General features: G+C 47.7%; 1 protein-coding gene across 1 annotated transcript; it reads left to right on the forward strand.

Annotated features, from left to right (window-relative positions):
* The first annotated feature begins 5,283 nt into the window (after nucleotides 1-5,283).
* On the forward strand, nucleotides 5,284-16,961 carry MARCO (macrophage receptor with collagenous structure). Its single transcript, XM_074145704.1, has 15 exons — nucleotides 5,284-5,443; nucleotides 6,494-6,595; nucleotides 6,983-7,213; nucleotides 7,636-7,671; nucleotides 8,939-8,983; nucleotides 9,310-9,417; nucleotides 10,758-10,865; nucleotides 10,981-11,025; nucleotides 11,442-11,540; nucleotides 11,637-11,690; nucleotides 12,706-12,750; nucleotides 12,899-13,006; nucleotides 14,279-14,320; nucleotides 14,618-14,791; nucleotides 15,121-16,961. Exons 1-15 carry the CDS (start codon nucleotides 5,329-5,331, stop codon nucleotides 15,249-15,251), a joined length of 1,443 nt encoding a protein of 480 aa, XP_074001805.1. The 5' UTR covers nucleotides 5,284-5,328; the 3' UTR covers nucleotides 15,252-16,961.
* Nucleotides 16,962-18,786: the final 1,825 nt, after the last annotated feature.

Genomic DNA, 18,786 nt, shown 5'->3' on the forward strand with positions numbered 1-18,786 from the left:
AGAAGTCTTTATGGCCTTAATGAAAGTGGGTGGGATGAACCAAAGGATCCCAGCAAAGAGGAACATTAGGGAGCAGCTGATCTCTCCCTACAGCACCGAGCTGCTAGCTGCAGAGCAAGCCCCGGGAGATGCCTCCCTTCAGCCGTAATTGCCCTGTTTATAGCAGACCGTTAACAGATCTAACCCATTCTTTGTGTGGCTGGTTTTTGCACGTCTCCTTAGTCCTTCCTGTTTCTAAGTTGGTTTGGGATACACCCAGTCTCTGGAATCAACTCTTACCTAAATAGGGGAAAACTGTCTTTGAGGTGAGGAGCAAGACACTGTACAGTGACCTTGAAAACAGAGTTGCTTGTCAGGAGCAGCTGCCTTGCAGAACATATTTTTTGGCTTTGAGGGTGGCCTGCTTAGCCAACCCTGACTATTTCACCATGCTGCAGAGGCTGTCCTGGTATTAATTCACCTCAAAGAACAGGTTGAAGTCATTAAAATATTTTGCAGGTGGTTCCTTGAATTCATGGTGCAGCTGGATCCAGCCGAAAGAAAGGGGGAGAAAAGGGGAGGGGGAGAAGAAAAGGAGGAGAAGAGGCAAGTTCTGATGAAACACAAATTAACATAACTCAAAGAAGGGAAAGAAAATCTGGTTTCAATCTCTACAACAAAGCCAAGCAACACATCAAGCTGGAAAGGAGAAATGTCAGCCAGGCAGCGCTGGGGATTTTATTGCTTTAGCACAAGTGCTTCTCCGTGGTCCCAGGAGTGCCCAGGTGCTACCGCAGCAGCTGGACCTCCTGAGCACGGCTCCAGGCATGCAGGGACATGGGGGGCTTCCCAAAAAAGCTCCTGCTCCCATAAGGGTCCAGGCTCAAGCTTTGCTTTAACGCCCTGGCACAAATCACAGTTGTTTATATCTTGCGTGTTGGCCTCAGTCTCTCTTCTGCATGGACACTCTCCAGGTACCACATTATTTCTTCCCCTTAGAGCTGGATTCACTTTTTTTTCAGGGGATGCTGGCCAGGGCTAAGATGGGCAGCCAGTGGGATGCTCACCAGGGATACCCCAGACCTGGCACCTCCATGAGCTCTGCCGGTGGGCAGATCACTCACAACCTGCTTGGGCATCCCCTGAATTCATCAGTGTCTCCCAATGTCCGTGGGTATCAAAGTCCTTGGTCTTTCCTTGAAGAAGACAAGACATTTCAGCATAAACACCATCATACTGGAGAGCTGTACTGGGTCTGACTGGGAGGAGGTAGCATTCTCCACAGCAGCCCCTATGGTGTTGTGCTTTGGATTTGTGGCTAAATCAGCGTTGATTACACAGCGATGTTTTTGCCATGGGTTAGCAGTGCTTGCACAGCGCCAAGGCCATGAGCAGGCTGGGGGTGGACAAGAGGTTGGGAGGGAACACAGCCAGGGCAGCTGACCCAAACAGACCACAAGCATATCCCACACCATATGATGTCGAGCTAAGCAATAAAAGTTCAGGGAAAGAAGGAGGAAGGGGAGATGTTTGTGGTTAGGGCATTTGTCAGCCCAAACAACCATCTCATGTGCTGAGGTCCTGCTTCCCAGGAAGTGACTGCCTATCTGCCTGATGATGGGAAGTGGAGGATTAATTCCTCTTTCTGCTTTGCTTGCAAGTGCAACTTTTGCTTTCCCTGTTAAGCTGTCATCATATTGACCCATGAGTCTTCTCTCCTTCCTTCTATTTTCTGCCCATCCTTTGGGAGAGGGAACTGAGTGAGCAGCTGGGTGGGCTTTTGGCTGATGGCCAGGGTCAATCCACCACAAGAGCTCACTGGTACGTCAAGTTTCACCACCATGTTCATTCCAAAAAGAGAGAAAAGATTGGAAAATCAGGTAAAATAGAAAAAACAAAACAAAACAAAAACAAACAAAAAAGCAAAAAAGCACCAAGCTAGTGTACAAACAAATCAACCACTGCAGAGGCAATTGTACAGCTCTGGTCGCTGATGGCTTTGTGGTGTGCACCTGTCAGCTGTGTCCCAGGTCAAACCACGGCTACTTGTTTCTGTGGGAGAGCAGTGTGGTCTGTGGGCAGGATTACTTTTTGGTTCTTCGAAGCCGATCTGCAGAAACATGAATGCAGGTGTTGGGATGAGCAGCAGACGGTCGCCTTTTCTGGCTGCCACTCTCACTTCAGTCTAGAGCCGACACCAGAAATGGTGGTGGTTACTGCCCTGGCTTACCTGACATAAGGCCTGTTTGTGTCATCATCTCTTCTCTTCCCCGTCTTTGGAAGGGCATCAAAGCCCCCTGAATTTTGCACATTTGTGCCTAAGACAGACTGCAATCAAATAGATGAGCTTGGAAAAATTACCATAAGATAAATGGAGAAACACCTCTGAGCTAGGATATCATCTCATTTGGGAAAAAAAACCACTTTGAAAAATCACAAACTCAGTTCTTTCAGGATAAATGTTTGTTCTGAAGAGGATAATATCCGTCCAAGCTCCCTGGCAGTATCACTGCTGGGAAGAGCTGTGTTTAGCTAACGCCAGGTTAGAGTTTGGCGTTACCTCTCTTCGCACTGTCACGTGGTTTTGGTGGTGGCAAATGCCTGCAGCTGACAACAGCAGTGAGAGGAGATGAGAAAGATAGCTGGGATGGCCAGGGACCAGACACTTCCCCTCCCTCAGCAGTTACCCACAGGCCTATGACTTCAAGGCAGCTGCGGTCTTTTTACAAAACCTGGTTCAGATGGGGTGCACCTTTGCAATGAGAGCATGAGGAGGACCTTCTGCCCGGCATGAGCCGCCAACACCAGAGCATGGGACGGGAAGGGCCGGGATGAGCTGGAGGACTTCAGGTTCCTCATCAAGATGTCGACAGAGCATTTCAGTGGAGGCAGGATGAGCAGCAGGACAGGAGAGAGGCCAGGGCTTCCTAGCAGAGAGCCTGGAGGGTGAGGCTGATGGCCCAAGAGACATGCCCCATAACGTGCTGGAAACTGCTATTCTATTAATAATCCCATTGTTTCAGCAAACCATCAACCTAGAGAGACTGCACTGAATCAGCGTTTTCTTTTCTTTTTTTTTTTTTTTTTTTTTTTTTTTTCTTTCTTGGTTTGGTAACCCCGATTGCACAATCAGGGTGCAATCAGAGCTGCAGCCAGTGATGCTGCGGCGAGAAATGAAAGACGGCAGAAAGCAGGGTGGGGGCAGTGGCAGCGAGCGCACGCGAAGGCTGAGCGAGCGTGTCGGTACGCCATCTCTGACGTCCGTGGCATGGCCGAGACCCCCGGCGACACGTGCACGGGGAGATCTGCCACCTGCTCGCAGAGGCTGACAATCAGATGGAAGCACACCATGGCTCTCCCAGGCAGCCAGATGCTCACCTAACTGATGGGAATGTGGCAGCACGCAGAGCCGCACAGGGCTACGTCAACTAGAAATAAGGGGGAAATTGAGTTTAACCGGCTGGGTAGGCAGCTGGCTGGCAAAGTTGGGTGGGAACATGACCTTCCAAAATTAGCTAAATTGGAGAACTGGATTTTGAACCCTGAAGCAGTGCAGATCAGGACTGTCAAAATTGAGTCTCTCTACCCCTGCTTTTTCACTCATGCCACCTGGGTCATTGAGAATGGCATGACCGTGAGAGGTGGCAAAACATACCCCTGAACTTCTTTCTCGGGGGAGGGGGGCACAAAGATCTCACTGCACCTTTTGCCTTTTAGAAGGGCTTTTGAAAACTACAGCTGCCAGCTTCTTTTTAGTACTTCTGAAGTAAACTGGATTTGCCTACAAGTGTTGTTAAAAGCCTCTCTGCTGTAAATCTGCTCTCTGCGTGCACCTGAATCACATCCATCCCTATAAACATCCACTTGGCAACACAAATGCAGTCATGGCCCGCTCATCACCTGGCCCAGCAACAGTAGATGGCTTCAGGCTTGTGCAGAGTGGTCAGCTGAACCACTCAAACCATTAGAAATGGGCTGGATACAAACCCTCACCCCAGTGGGGAGGTGATGCCATGAAGGGAGAGGATGCACAGGTAGTTACTATGGCTCAGCTGATCTGCAGAAGCCTCTCGAGCCACCCTAATTTAAGGGGATATCTGAGCCCTTCACAATGAAGCAAATTATCCCAATTCCTAGCAGAATATATGATAACGGAGGACTCCTCTTCCTCCCTGCTGGTGCCAAACCGAGTCACAGCTGCACAAGCACGTTTGAAAGGAGAACACAGAAGTGGATTTAAAAATCCCCACATGTCTTTGGTTTAAGCCTTTAAGAGATCTGTACATCAGGTGCAGAACAGAGCGCTTCATTCAGCACTGGGCAGTCACGGTGTGGATTTCCAGCTCACATCTACCTGAAGCTTACGCTGCACGTTCTTCCATGGCCACGCCAAGCGGTGAGGACCCAGCAGCCCTGCCGATGAGCACAGACCTGCAGCCCAGGAGAAGACTGTGTGATGGGGACTGCTCTGCGCCTCAGAGAGGACAGCACGTGGCGGCAGCTGCATGGGTATGGAGGGCTCTGCCCGGCACCTACCGACGGCTGTCACCTGCCGGCTTGGGTGAGTTGCTTCGTTTTGCAAAATCAAAATCAACCCCGGCACAAAGGGAGACACCAAAACGCCAAATGGCACGGTGAGGTCTGCAGGCGTGGGTTTTACAGAACGTGAGCAAAGACATAGTGAGATGATAGGAATTGTGTCTGTGGAAAATGGGTCAGGGAGAAAGCAGAGGCTGGGAAGAGTCTTGGCAAGGAAGCTGCAAGTGTCTCTTCTCCATTACATCCCAAGCCCATTTGGGCTTCAGCATCCCCCACCCCACCATCATTCACTTGTCTTTACAACTCCTGATTTTTTCCTTCCCTACACTTCAGCATTGCACCATCACCAAGTCAGCATCTTGGTGCAAGTTGATGTGTTTTTCACTACCATGCAGTGCTCACCTCCTCTCCCAGGGGATGGATCTCCAAGCTAACGTTGAACCTGGGATCTTCTTGGCTACGTGAGGAGGTTTACTTGTGTTAGGAGAAAAATGGCCACCTCATGCCTCTGCACCAAGTGCAGAGATGTGGAATAACTCAGGGTTGAACCTCCTGCAGGATCCTGCCCCAGGCTCTGTGGACACGGTGTCCCCAAATGAGCACACAAGAGCAGCTGAACATCTTAGCTGTGTGATTTTTTGAGGAACTGTTCAAATTACCACATCAGAGTTCTCACAAGTCTATAAAAACTGAGCAGATAGGAAGAGCATATCAGAAAGCATATCAAATCAGGAGGCAGATAGGAAGTCCCTTCAGTTCTCTGTTGTCCATAGTCTGACGAGGCTTTAGGTCAGCCACAAGAAAATTGTCATGAAAACTATAGACGGGTACGAAGAAGATAGAAATTCAAGTGATATGAACACTTGCAGTATTTCAGACAAGATTGGGTTTGCCTCAGCTACTACTACAACCTTTCAGATAAGTGGTAAGTTTTATTTTTATTAAACGGATTGATATGGATTTTATCTGTTCTATGAAGAAAGCAGCACATAAAATGAAATATTGTATTTATATTGCATATTAAATGCTTTTTACAGTGATTTTGCTACTAAATTAACTGACCATTTTAAAAGAGAAGCATGTGAAAACGTCCTTTCTAGCCCAAAGCTGATGCTGAACATCAGAAAAAAATTAGTTCTTTTCCTGTTTTAGAAAATGCCTAATTTCACTGAATAAAACTTTCATGTCTTAGTAGTTAAGATACTGGAATCACCAGATCAAACAAAAAAATGTAAGTTTATGAGTTTTTAGCTGAATATAAATACTTCATTGCTGACTAAACCATTCTATTGTAAAACTAATTAAATCATTGAACCCTTTTAAAACTAAGACTTTAAACTTCTGATTACATTACTTTGAAAAAAACTCAATTAAGGGTAACTTACTGAATGTCTGAAGTAGTCATTAATGCTTCTGAAATACTTTTTTCTCCCTAAAGGCCAAAATTTGACAAAGAAGTTTATTTCTCTTGCACTTGCTGGTGACAATTTGTTTTAAATGTTACGACTTGGTTTTGTTTGTTCTGCAGTTCAGCTTATTATTGATTTTTCATTTGTTTCAATGTATACATGCCCCGCTGTTGGAATCACATGTGTGCAGTGCTCCAGATGGAGAAGGCATGTGCTTTGAGCAACCTTCTTTGAAGGCTGGATGGAAGCAGGGAGTTTATTGATGCAGAAAGGGGAGAGCTACCGCATTCATACTGTTATAGGCTGGATTAAGTCTTGATGGAAGAGAGCTGGTTAAATTGGCTAGGGAAAAGATGGCCAAGCGAATTGCAGTGCAAAGCCTGGGTTGGAGGAAGGCAGCCTGCCCTGCCTGCAGGACCTGGCAGTCTTGCAGAGGGACCTGCAGCTCCCTGTCACGGGAAAGCACTGCTAATTCATTGTGGCCAAGCCTGAAACGGCTGGAAGCGACCAGAATTTGTAGCAGGAAAGATGTGAGTGGTTTCTACCCCACTTCCGTTGGTTTTCAGAGCCTCGAAGACAAAGAAAGCCATCCCCGTGCTGTGCTCGGTCGGTCCTCGGCGTGTACCTGCTGCTGCTGACGGGCGGCCAGGTGCTGCTGGCGTACAAAGGTAATGCTGCAACCTTACTGCAGGCTGGCCGTCAAAAGGCAGCATTGCTGGGAGCTCTTGAGGGGCACGGGCGAGCGGGGATGAGCACAGCGATAGGAAACCTCTGAGGGAGTACAGACGCTCCTCTGCAGACCACAAGTCAGAGCAGCCGCTGGAGGAAGCCATTCCCCCACCCCCTCTGTGTGCTTTGCATCTGCAAAAGCGCTGCCGGCTGCACTCCTGGATGCAGAAAGGACCGGCACATGAAAACCACCTCCTGGGTCAAACGGTGGTGGTATTTAACCCCAGGTACACTCCACGGGTGCCGAGGAACTGCTCTGCCGAACAGGCATTTCCCAGCCGGACCAGGCAGGGAATATTCACTGCGTGGGCCTTTTGTTTCCTCAGTGTTTAAGATGCAGAGAGAGATATTGAAATTTCAAGAACAAAATACCTCCTATACAGAAGAGATTCTGGAAAGTTACTTTGCCAACAACCTGATATTGGAGAGAAACTCTGCAGAGAAGCACATGGGACGTGAAGAAAACTGGAGGAGAAGCTTAGAAGAGGAAATCACCATAATTAAAAACAGCAATGCAAACCTCATGATGATGATGAGCAACATCAGCCTGGTTGCAGGTATGGCTCCATTTCTCCATACTGGCTGTAGAGTGCGGAGAGCTGGTTCTTCTGCACCACTGAGAAAGTTGAGCCAAAAACCTGGTTCAGATGAAAAAATAACTAGGACAAGGTTTGGTCTTCCTGTCAGTTAGTGATGCCCCAGTGCCCAGGCTTGGACACTGGCTCCAATGCCCTGTCTGGAGAGCTAGACACACCTGCAGAAGCTGGAGCGCAGCCCCAGGCAGCCCTCCCAGATCCAGCTGCAGCTGCACAAGCAGCTCCAGGCTGCTCTCCCCTCCCATAACTTGTAGACTTGGGCTCTGGGTGCTCTCCAAAAGAGTGAAGTCTTCAGCCCAGACCTCAAGCATATCAACCCCATACTGATATGTCCCTCGTGGAGTGCTGACTACTGAAAAACTTCCATTAAATATTTATTTCAGGGCGTTCTGGACGCAAAGGAGATCCTGGTCCACCAGGTATGTTGGTAAATGAGCCATAAACAACTTTTCTTCTTTTCCTCTTTCTCTTTTTTCCCCCTAAGAAACCTGAAGTGAGGATCTGGGATTTCGGTCTCTAGACCCAAATCCTACCCAATGTGCAGACACCCAGTGCCCTAGCCATGAGGAGACTTGCTGCACCTTTTGACTGATCCCCCAAGAGCCTCAGCTTGTCCGAGTGCTCTTACAGAGGTCAGTGACCACCATGGAGGAGCACTTTGGCTCTGCCTCCTCACAGCTACCCCACCAGAAAAGCTCAGAGGAGATGGAGGAACTGTACCTGATCATTACCTGCAATAACTATCCCAAATTCCCATGTGAGACGAGAGAGGACCAGTGAGGGCGTTTATGTGCATCCCACAACCAGTGGATAGTTGGGTTTCATGCCCCAGACATGCCCCAGTTGGGCAGTCCTGCTGCCCAGCTCACTCCAGGACAACTGAAGGCGACCTCCCCAGTCCCTGCTCTGTAGGGCCCCAGCTGAACAGTGCATATAACAAACAGTGACAGTTTCGGGACCTTGCCCACTCTGTCACTGCGGAAACCACTGCCCAGACTCAGGAATGAGCTGGGTGCAAGCGCTCCCCTCCACATCCATGCACAAGCTCTGCCCTGGGAACCTGGGGGTTTTGGGTAGAACTACACTCACCACAGGAGATGGGTGTCTGCCCGCTGTGAGGATGCAGCAAGTCCCGATCTAATGTTGGCTCTGCTTTGAGCAGAGGTTGGACTAGGCAATGTCCAGAGAAACCAGAGTTTCTATGAAACTATGATGATGATCTAAGATGCAACCCTTGTTAGGTCAGGTCTGTATCTCATCCATCCCTAGTTCTTGGCTACACTGATGAGCTTTTCTGAAGACAAAAAAAAAAATTAATACATTTTTAAAAAATCATGTTTTCATATCTCCCTGGCTGCACTTACAACACTGAAACAGCACCTCCGCCAAGCACCGTTATTATACATCAGAGCCCAATCATTCAGTGCATTTTCGGGAACGATCTCCCCAAAGGTCCCCACGAGCTGGACTTGGCTGGAGGACAGCTGGCCCCTGCCCAGCCACGCACTCAGCCGAGCTCCACAGACTTTACTCAAGTGGTTGTGCTGGTCCCTGCCAGCTGAAGATTGGCCTCAGTGGTGACAGAAGGCACACGCACAAGGATGATTAAAAAATTCATTTCTTGTTCTTAGCCATTACTGCGAATAGATGATGTGTGTCAGCTGATATATGTATTTTACATCTCAGGGCTACAGGGACCACCGGGGACAAAGGGAGACCAAGGAATCCAAGGTAAGGCTTTTCTGACACCTGAATTACTTCTGCGAATGAACATAAAGTGGCTTTATGGATGATTTTATGGGCAATCTTGTCCTCAGTCAAGGTGTAAGTCAGTAGGAATGTCATTGGAGTTGAAGGAAATAAGCCTATGCAAAATTAATGCAAACAAAAGAAAAACTTAGCTGGAAAAATTCTTATTTTAAAAGTCAACCTGCACCGGTCGTGGTGGTCTGTTTCCTCACTGCCCCCAGCACCACTCTCAAGTACACAGAGAGCAGAGTTGCTGCTGCTGACACGACACCCCACAAGGCATCAGAAAAGTGATGTTGTCCTTGCAGGATTACATGGACTGCAGGGTGAGAAGGGGAGCAGAGGAGATCCTGGTCCTGTTGGCCCACGTGGTGAACCAGGAGTGAGAGGAGAAAAAGGAGATGTGGGGCTTGCAGGTAAGACTTCTTCACTGTCTCAACGTTTTTAAGATTCTCCCATGTATTCCTGTTTAAACTTATTCTACTTAACACACCAGAAGAAGTCTTCATAGGTCAGATATTTCATAAAAATCCAGCTTGCCAGTCAATGAGGGAGCTGATCTGAAGGGATTTCATTTCATACCAAGCTCCAGCAAAGCTCCCAAAGGAGGGCTGGGGGAAGAGGACATGCAAAATGTTGACTCTGCACCATGGAAGTCTCTTTATAGAGCGACCTTTGTCTAATGAAAGCCACAGGTATTCAATTATCAGCCTCTCCCAGCTTATAGCAGCAATGTTTGCAGTAGGATTTTCATGGTATAAAATAATACAATATAATTTATATGCACAAGTATGTGGATGTTAGTCTTCATTTTAGTAAAACTTATTTCTGAGAACTTTGTATTTTATATAAGCCTTTTATACACCTTAAGTAGAAGATTTATACTCTGTGTTTCTCCCGTGTAACGTTCATTAGTGGGAATCTCCTGGATGGCTGTTATTTAGTGGTCTCACGAGGGCTGCACCCAGAGAGGAAAGGCTGAAAGTAGGACAGCAAAAGAAAGCAGAGGATGTGTGTTTTCAGACCAGGGAGGATGGCTGCACAGGTTGATTAAAGCTTTCTTAGATCTTCCATCAGATCCCACATACTCCAGCGCCCTCATTAGCAAAAGTTACTCCAGAAGAGAAACATGAAAGTAGGAGGAATTTCGAAAGGCAAGGACTTTGGGAAAATTCTGGAGCAGAAAGATGAAGGAAATGTCACTCTTTAAATTACTTTAAAGTAATTCAATTTTTTTGGAGCATGCTGATCACCTGTTTGGAGAAGAAAAGACTAAGGGGAGATGTGGGAATTCCCTGAAAGCACAGGAGTGGGATACGCTGTCCTCCATCTCCACTGTGGTGAGGAGAAGGGAAGGGTTCAGACTGCAATAAGGGGTATTTAGCTGGAGAAGAAAACATTCTAGTGGTAGGGATAGTCTGGGGAACACACAGGGAAGGTGTCACGGCACCACTGCAAGGCTTTAAGAGCAGGTCAGGAGAATGTTTGGCCAGTCTGGCAGAGCCAGAGGTGGTTCAGGCAGACTTGTGAGGTGCCATCCAGCCCTGTCCTCCTACAACTTTACAGGAGTGTAGCTAATGGTAAATGTGGGTGTGAGGCCAAGCCCTGCTACTGGTGCAGCTAGAAGGAGGTGCTCCACTGGCTGCAGAGACAATAAATCTGGTTGGTTTGTTGTTTTGTTGTGGGCTTTTTTTGTTTGTTCATTTGTGTTTGTTTTTTTTTTTAATTTACAAACATGTGCTGTGCTGTTTGGTAGGTCTCCAAGGACAGAAAGGTGAAATGGGCGAGAAGGGAGACCCCGGGCCTCGTGGACCCATGGGTCCTCAGGGCCATCAAGGAATCCCAGGACTGCCAGGTTTCAATGGTAAGTGGAGAGGACACAGCACAACCCACTGTCAGCACGTGCGTGCTGTGGTGGAGGGCTGCCCTAGTTGAAGCATTTGGCTAAGCCTTGTTAGCTTAGGATGTTGTTGTTACAGGTAGCACGGGGGAGCCTGGAAGTCCTGGTCAGAAAGGAGAGCCAGGTAAGCAGTACAGAAGGTGCAGTTTCTTCTAGAGATAAGAGACCAATCTCTTTTAGATGGTGCTTCATGACAAGAAAACTGCAGCCAGGCTAGATCCCAGCATGGGTAAGAGAAGATGGTAAGATTAAGGAACCATGCCAATGCTATGCAAACCCATCCTGCAGCCTTGGCTGTCTCATCTGGACTCCACTCTCTGGAGCATGAGAGGGAAAGAAGGGTCCTGTATTGTGGAGGTCCGTGTCCTCCTACCTGAAATGTCTGCACACACAAGGGCAGAAATTAGCTGCTCTTTTTGGAAAGCCCTTGTGCCTCTCAAGGCTGACAGTCTGCAAGGACCTGGGTCCATACAGCCTTTCTTTTTTCTCCTTCATATGCTGTGTTGCATTTCACATGTGCTGCTTTGTCTCGACCTCAAGGCGTAACTGGACAACGTGGACCTGTGGGAAGTCCTGGCCTCGAAGGCAGACCTGGTCAGAAAGGGGAGAAGGGGGACCACGGGCCCAGTGGTAGTCCAGGTACACCGCTACTCAAACCTGTAACTCACAGACCTCCTACTCTGGCTGCATTTTGTGTGATAACTTTGCCCTTACTGATCTGTTTTTTAATTTTAGGAGTACCAGGCATCAAGGGGCTCAAAGGTGAAAAGGGAGACATAGGAGTAACAGGTAAAGGAGAATAAAACAGGTTTGGGGTCAACAACACACATCATACAGACACTGGAAAGGGATCTGCAACAGCAAGGAGATTTGTTGAGTCCTGTTCTTGGAGCCCCAACACATCCCAGTATGCCATGGTGGTCCTGGGCCTCTGCCAGACTGCCGAGGGGGTAGCTACTTAGCGGAGGGGTTGTTTCAATCATCTGTAATGTGCATGAGGAGGTGATGTTGCCTGCATTTTTGTATAAATAGAAAATGTACAAACAAGGCGGCAGTTTAAGATGAACTGAACAACAACCTCCCTACCCTGGAGCTAAAGAGAAATTTTACTGGCTGTAAATCTGATGGGGAATATGAATTCCCTAGCAAGCATCTGCCCTGGCCTCCTCTGTAGCATTGCAGGAAGAGGTATCTTCAGAGGCCAACCTGGAGTGCACAGCCTAGCCTTTATTTTGACCTTCCATCTGAGGAAGTCCACCTCTCTGTCCGGGTACCCAAACAATAGGGTGACAAGCCTGTTCCGATGTATTTCTCTTAAATCAATCTTTTGAACCCTGAATTTACATAGTGCACGCAGCCTCTCATCTCCATCAGGAGGTGACAACAGTCCAATGTACCCTTCTGCATTCATTGATACCTGATGATAGGGGTGGGAGTCACCTGGCCCAACATTATGTGCTTACATATGTCTGATGCACCTAAATTTACATCTCTAGGCTCTTTATGCAGTAAAGACACACCTGGATGGTGGTCTATCCCATCAGTGGGGTTTAGGATATGAAATAAATGACAAAAAGCTGATCTCCAGAAGAAGACAATTCTCCACTGCCTGTGTTTTCTGTATTGATGAGGTCTGCACTGAGTATAATGGGAAATAAGACACCCACTTCAGAAATAGATACGCCTATAGCATAGATAGCTAAATTAGATGAGCTGAAATCCATCATAAATACTAGTTTCTATAAGCTTTTATAAATTTGTAAATATCTGTCTTATACATCTTTGTTTGTTTTCATATTCTTAGGTCCTCCAGGGCAAAAGGGAGAAAAGGGAAACAACGGCTCTCCAGGTAAACCCTTGTTTCCCAGTGTGACTTAGCCTGATGATGCAAAGCACTTTAAATGCCGCATTCCACTTCTCTGCGTCAACGTGAAATGCTCATCGTGCTCTTTCCTTGGGAAGGGACAAAAGCAATGACTTTTTTGCTTTCCACTCAGGCATCCCAGGCCTAACTGGTCAAAAAGGAAGCAAGGGTGATTCTGGCAGTCACGGTCCGAAAGGAGATCCAGGAGTAAAAGGTGCTAAGGGAGAACCTGGATTACCTGGTAAGGCTGTTTGCCACAGAGTCTGTGGAGCTGATGGTGCATTTAAGTTTGGAACTGTATGTGACAGACTGGCACAAGCTGCTCTGGGGCATCTTTACAGAGCTCGTTTGGAGGAACCCAACAGACAGATCAGGCTTCTCAGGAGGTGAATGTGCAGAGTGTCACATTTACACCTTGGGAGCTATGCTAAAAGACATGCAAGTAAACAGATGCATTAGATTTTCTCGAATCCCTGATCTCACAGAAAGCTGGAAGAATCCATGCTCCTCTTTGCTTTGTATAGAGATGTCTGGCAGCACACCACGCCGCTAGGGTAAATCCCATGTAAACGCGTCTGTCAGGAACACAGAATCAGAAACACCAGGGCTATAACTACGCCTCTCTAATCGTAGGACACAAAAATAGACAGTTCAAAAGGGCCAACACTACAGCTACTCCTCATTCTTACTCCCCCTCCTTTCCAATTGCAGAATGCTTCCAAAAACCCTAAGACTTGTAGTAAAGAAAAAAACCCCAAGCAGTAGTTAAAACTGGCCATGGGAAGCAACCAGTGCTCCAGGTACTATTTCTTTTCATACAGAAAAGCACAAGAGTCCTCAGAAATAAAATAAACTAGAACCTATATGGGGCTCCTCCGTGCACTCCTCTTCTGGAACTTTGCCTCTGGAGGCAGGGAAAAGTGTCACTGGGTTGACCCCAGGTTAGGGGCTGCTCTCTGGGTGGGTGTCATATCCTCATCCCCAGAAGGAGACAGCAATGTGTGCTTTGTGGAAGTAGTTTTCGGGGGAAGAGCTCATTGGGTTTTTTCCAACACCCCTGCTCTCAAGACCAAGTTGCTACACAGAAATGTGGAGGACTGTTGGGAGTGACTTTCTGCTGTCCTGTGGCAGCACCTAGAGAGCAAGCCCCATGATGTAGATCTACCTTCAATACTTTGGGAGATACCATGCCTTCTTCTGCAGAACCAAAAGGCTATCAGAGATGTCATTTTACATGACACTGGTAGTAGGAATAAGATACATTACCCATGAGTAAGTGGATGGAATTTTGCAAGTGGCCCTGTTCTTGGGTCACATGTTAGGAAGACTTTGTTATGTTATCCAGCTTTTCTTGCCATGTTTCTTTTACATACCCTTAGTCACTTCAGAGGGTTCATTCCACAAGGGGGAGGAGCCCTCGTATCTGACTGACCCAATTATTCAGAAGAAGTTAATAAGTGGATTTTCCCCCGAACAGCTAACAAATATTTCCTTGTTTTTTAATTTGGAACAGGTCTCCCAGGAGCAAAAGGGAGCAAAGGTGAAAAGGGACAAGGTACTGAACTTTTATTTTTAATTCCCTTGCTCGCTTTCTGGCATCAAAGCTATCTGACATCTGGACCAACCAAGGGGTCCATGTGCTGAACTGCAGCCTGGTGTCTCCAGACCCAGAAGAGAACCCTGAATTGTTCAGATTTGAGCTATCAGTAACTTCTGGTCCTGCTCTGGCTACAGCTATGGGGATGGGAACATTCATCCAGTTTGGGTGGTCACTACTTCCATCTTTCAATGTGCTTTTTCCCTCATGCCCATATGACCAGTAGAGTTATTTTCTTCTCCTCTGAACTGTCAGGCATCTTCAGTTCTATACGAATCGCAGAAGGGGGCAGGAGGGGGCGTGTGGAAATCTTTCACAATGGGGCCTGGGGGACAATATGTGACGATGGTTGGAGCACCCAAGATGCGACTGTGGTCTGCCGAATGCTGGGATACAGCCGTGCCGTCTCTGCCTTCACAGCCACAGCAGGTGAGTCCGCAACAGCCTTCCAGCTCCCCAGGCCTGTCATGGGAGGGTACACACATCCAGAAAGCACCACAACAAGGTTCTCTACACAAGCAGCAGGAGAGCAAAGAGAATGTCCCCAAAAGGACAGCTCATTCTCCTTGGGATTAGGGAACTGCATGTCAAGCGCTGCTTGAACTGTGCCCAAAGACTTGCTTTCCAACAAGCCAACTGTGCAACCCAACGCACACCTGCTATCCACGGGGGTCTCTAGAAGAGCATGCATATTCCTCTTACTTTTGCCCAACACTATTTTGTTTGTTTATTTGTTTTTTTTAATTCATCTTCCCAAGGCTCTGGGCAAATTTGGCTTGATGACGTGAATTGCAGCGGGAGCGAAACCTCAATTTTCGAGTGTTCAAAGCCTGACTGGGGAGTGCACAACTGCTCGCACAACGAGGACGCTGGTGTGGAGTGTGTGTGATGGGACATGGAGGCTGCTCTGGGAGCTGCTGCCCCCCTCGCTCTCTACGGGGCTCTTGTTCATAACGCAATCCCAATTTTGTCAGGCTGTGCTTGTAGTCTCTTTACCAGGTCATAAAAATATTGACAGAGAAAGTTGAATTTTCTGTAAATCGATAATGGTTACAAGACCCACAGGCAACCTGAAACATCCCAGCTGTCACGAAACAACCGGAGCTCAGGCACGTGAGCCAGTTCACAGCTTTTCCCGCTACCTGACATCAGTTCATCTGCAGTAGCTCACAAGTGTGTGACCTCTAACTCTGCAGGGGAGGAGAGATGGTCCACTTTAGCTTAGTGCAGTAAGAGAGAACGGGATAAGCGTGTAGACACGGGACATTACTGCAGCTGAGCTGGCTAGTCCATCTTCATCACAGCACAGTTGTGAACCTGAGCCTAGAAACCCCGGTGAAGCACACACACCCAAGACAGCAGATGCTCAGAAATCATCAGATGATCTCTCTAGCATCCAAATAAAATGTTCGCCAGAAACCATGCTGATCACAGGTTAAAGTGCAAAACTAAGTGTCTGGGATCTAGGTGCCACCTAGATCTATCACCAGATCTATCCTGGTTTAGCACAGACCTTCTTTTTGACCTTGGCTAAGTCCCCTGCCTTTTCTCTCAGTGTTTCCTAACCTGTCCCCGGGAGCAACACCCCTTACCTTACCTGGTGTACAAAGCTAAGCATTTCATACCTTTAGAAATCAGATGTTCCAGTAAAGCAAAGGGATGATGAATAAAAGCAATAATGGGGAAGCATCAGTCAATTAAACTTCCAGAGTGAAAATTTGGACTCCAAACCAAAGGCTTCTACCTTAACTGAAAATCTCATATGTGTCATATGTAAGATAACAACTGAAAAGCTTCTCTTTCTTAAGGCCCAAGTATTCCCCTTTTCCACCAGCACTGGACATTCAGCAGGTGACAAGCAGCCTGTGTACATGTAGCTGGGCACATCCCAACAACCAATTTGCAGACATTTTGTTTAAAATGTCAGAAATACACGTAAGTGACCCTACATCTCTGCCTTAATGCGGGTCATAATTGCATTTGTCTACACAGCTCTGAAACTAGTTTTTAGTGCTTCGAAATCCAGATATAAGCGGAAAAACCAAGCAGTGCTGGTAAGAGCAGCAGGCGATGGGGCATCCAGGGCCAACGTGAGTGAGAAGACCCAGCAGTGTGCAGGGCCTGGTAGTGCAGTCTGCAATGAAGCTCAAGACTGCTTTGAAGCAGAGGAAATGTTTGTTACGGGGTCTCAAGCATGAGGAAAGAAGTCTGGAAAACCCAGAGAGTTTTCCGGTATCCACTCCAATTCCTTTGACAGCAGGAAAATGAAGATGGCTGCTTACCGTTGCTGGCTCTGGTTTAGAGGAGGCAAGGAGCACCTGCCGCAAACCATGGGTGAAAACAGACGAATGACAACTATTTCAGAGCTGGTGGAAAAGGACAGTGTCTCACCTGCACAAAAAGAGACAAAAGCTTTCGGTTCTGGTAGGGAGCCCCAGCAGCACTCACAGCATGCTGAGTACCAGCACTTGGGCTAACACAGCTTTCTCCAGGGCTCCCACGGGCAGCGCTGAGTCCGCACATGTTTCCTTCATCTTTTATTTTGTGTGTGTGTGTGGCAGTATGTAAATAAAGCATTTCCACTGTTAGGAAATAAAGGATTTACAAGCTGTATTCATGTCTTGATACATCAACAGGTGCTGCCTACACTCTCATTTTCTCACTTTCTTTGCTAGCAGAGTATCTTCCTCAGCATTTTTCAGGCTAAATGCTGACATTTGATTTTTTCATCAGGCAAAACTGCTACTGAGGGGAAAGTCATCATATCTCCAGTGGTGACCCTTTGGCTGGACTTAGATCCCCCAAATCTCCTTTTTGGAGAATGGGAATCCAGAAAATAGCAGTTGTGCCAGGATTAAGGTCAGAACACCAGGGTTGGATCTACATGCCAAGGACTAAGGATGCCGTGGCCCAGCCCATCTGCTCCGAAGCACAACAGGAACAGGTCGAACCCAAGCTACTGTTCAACAACATGGCCAGAAACCAGAGCATGACATGGTTAATCTATTCCCCTGCCACTTCTACACCCTGCAGTGCAGATATAAAATCTGCAAAATCTGGCATCAAAGGGATTTCCTAGCAGCCTGGGAGAGCCCATGCCTACACTGAAGAGTTCAGTGCCAAGTACAAAAAATGGCATTTATCTTGCCGGGACTAAAGGAGGAAGAAGGATGGGGGTGATGGAGGGAGTGCCTGTGTTTAAGCTCGGTGGCACCACAGTCATGCTGTAGCACAGCCCTGGGGAAGGGCTCGATGTGGCTGAGGCAGGCACAGGCACACAGCCGGGCCGATGACTGCAGGGGCTGGGAATGCCATGGCTAGAGGGGAAAGGGCCAAAACATGCAGCTACCTGTCAGCATTCACATAGCCCCCTCCATTCAGCAGGGATGCAGGAACCAGTACAGAAGTGCCCACACCACTGCAGTTCATTCTGGTCTGGGAAAGGAAACAGGGGGGTCAGGACCAGGACCTGTGTTGATATTGCTGTGCTGGCAAAACCCGAGCTTGGCAGGAAAACAAACCTCGCCTTCATAAAACCCTTCTGTGTGCCCAGTCTGGGGAAGGAAGCCCAGCCAGCTGGGAGGAGAGCTGTGGGCACAAAGCTCACACAAGAATTAGAAACACAACCACTTCTGCCTACTAAAGCAGAGCACGTCTCAGCTGCAAGAACCAAGCCCAGTGCCTGGTGTTCCATGTGCAAGAAATAGCATCCATTGGAGGGGACGCCTCTGGCCAAGTTGTGATGCCCATGATTTCACACTCCCTGACTATGTCAGTCCCGATGGATCTTCTTGGGGAAGCACTGCCTGGCTGTGAATAAACAGCAGAGGATGCTAGGCGGTGGTAGCATGATTTACATTTGATCATCTTCTGTCCAAACCAGGGTGAAACTAGAAAGAAGTTGCTAATGTGGTCACTGAAGAAATTCTTCCCAGTTCCCATAACAGGTAGGTAAGCTGAAGGAGTCATGGAGGCTGTGAGACTTAGGCTGCAGGCTCACTTCCTTCAAGAGCCAGGAGTCCAAGTGTCAGAAATAAAAATTCAAAGTCCAGCTTTAGCAGATTCAGAAGTTCACACTAAATTCCACACTTTCAGTTCAAATGACAGGTATTTGTGGCAGCTCTCACCTGGTATAGATTGCCATACTCACTCCTATGTTGTGTTTTGGTAGAGGTAAGAAAAGCCCTTATTTAATTGCAAAAAGAGAAAACAAAACACACAGAATTTTTCCAGAACCACAGGATAAAACCAACGTGGGGACAGCTGGGCTTAAATTGTCCTCTTGTCAATTCTTGTGCCAAATAAAAGTTTCCCAGCGAGGGCAATGGCTGGACGTATAGCTAACGGGGGTGCCACCGGCGCGACGGGACCTGGGGGATGAGTCCCGGGTACCCCCCAATAACCAACCCAGTAACAGCGCTGAA

This window comes from Numenius arquata, chromosome 3, assembly GCF_964106895.1.
Source record: "Numenius arquata chromosome 3, bNumArq3.hap1.1, whole genome shotgun sequence".
Lineage (NCBI taxonomy): Eukaryota > Metazoa > Chordata > Aves > Charadriiformes > Scolopacidae > Numenius > Numenius arquata.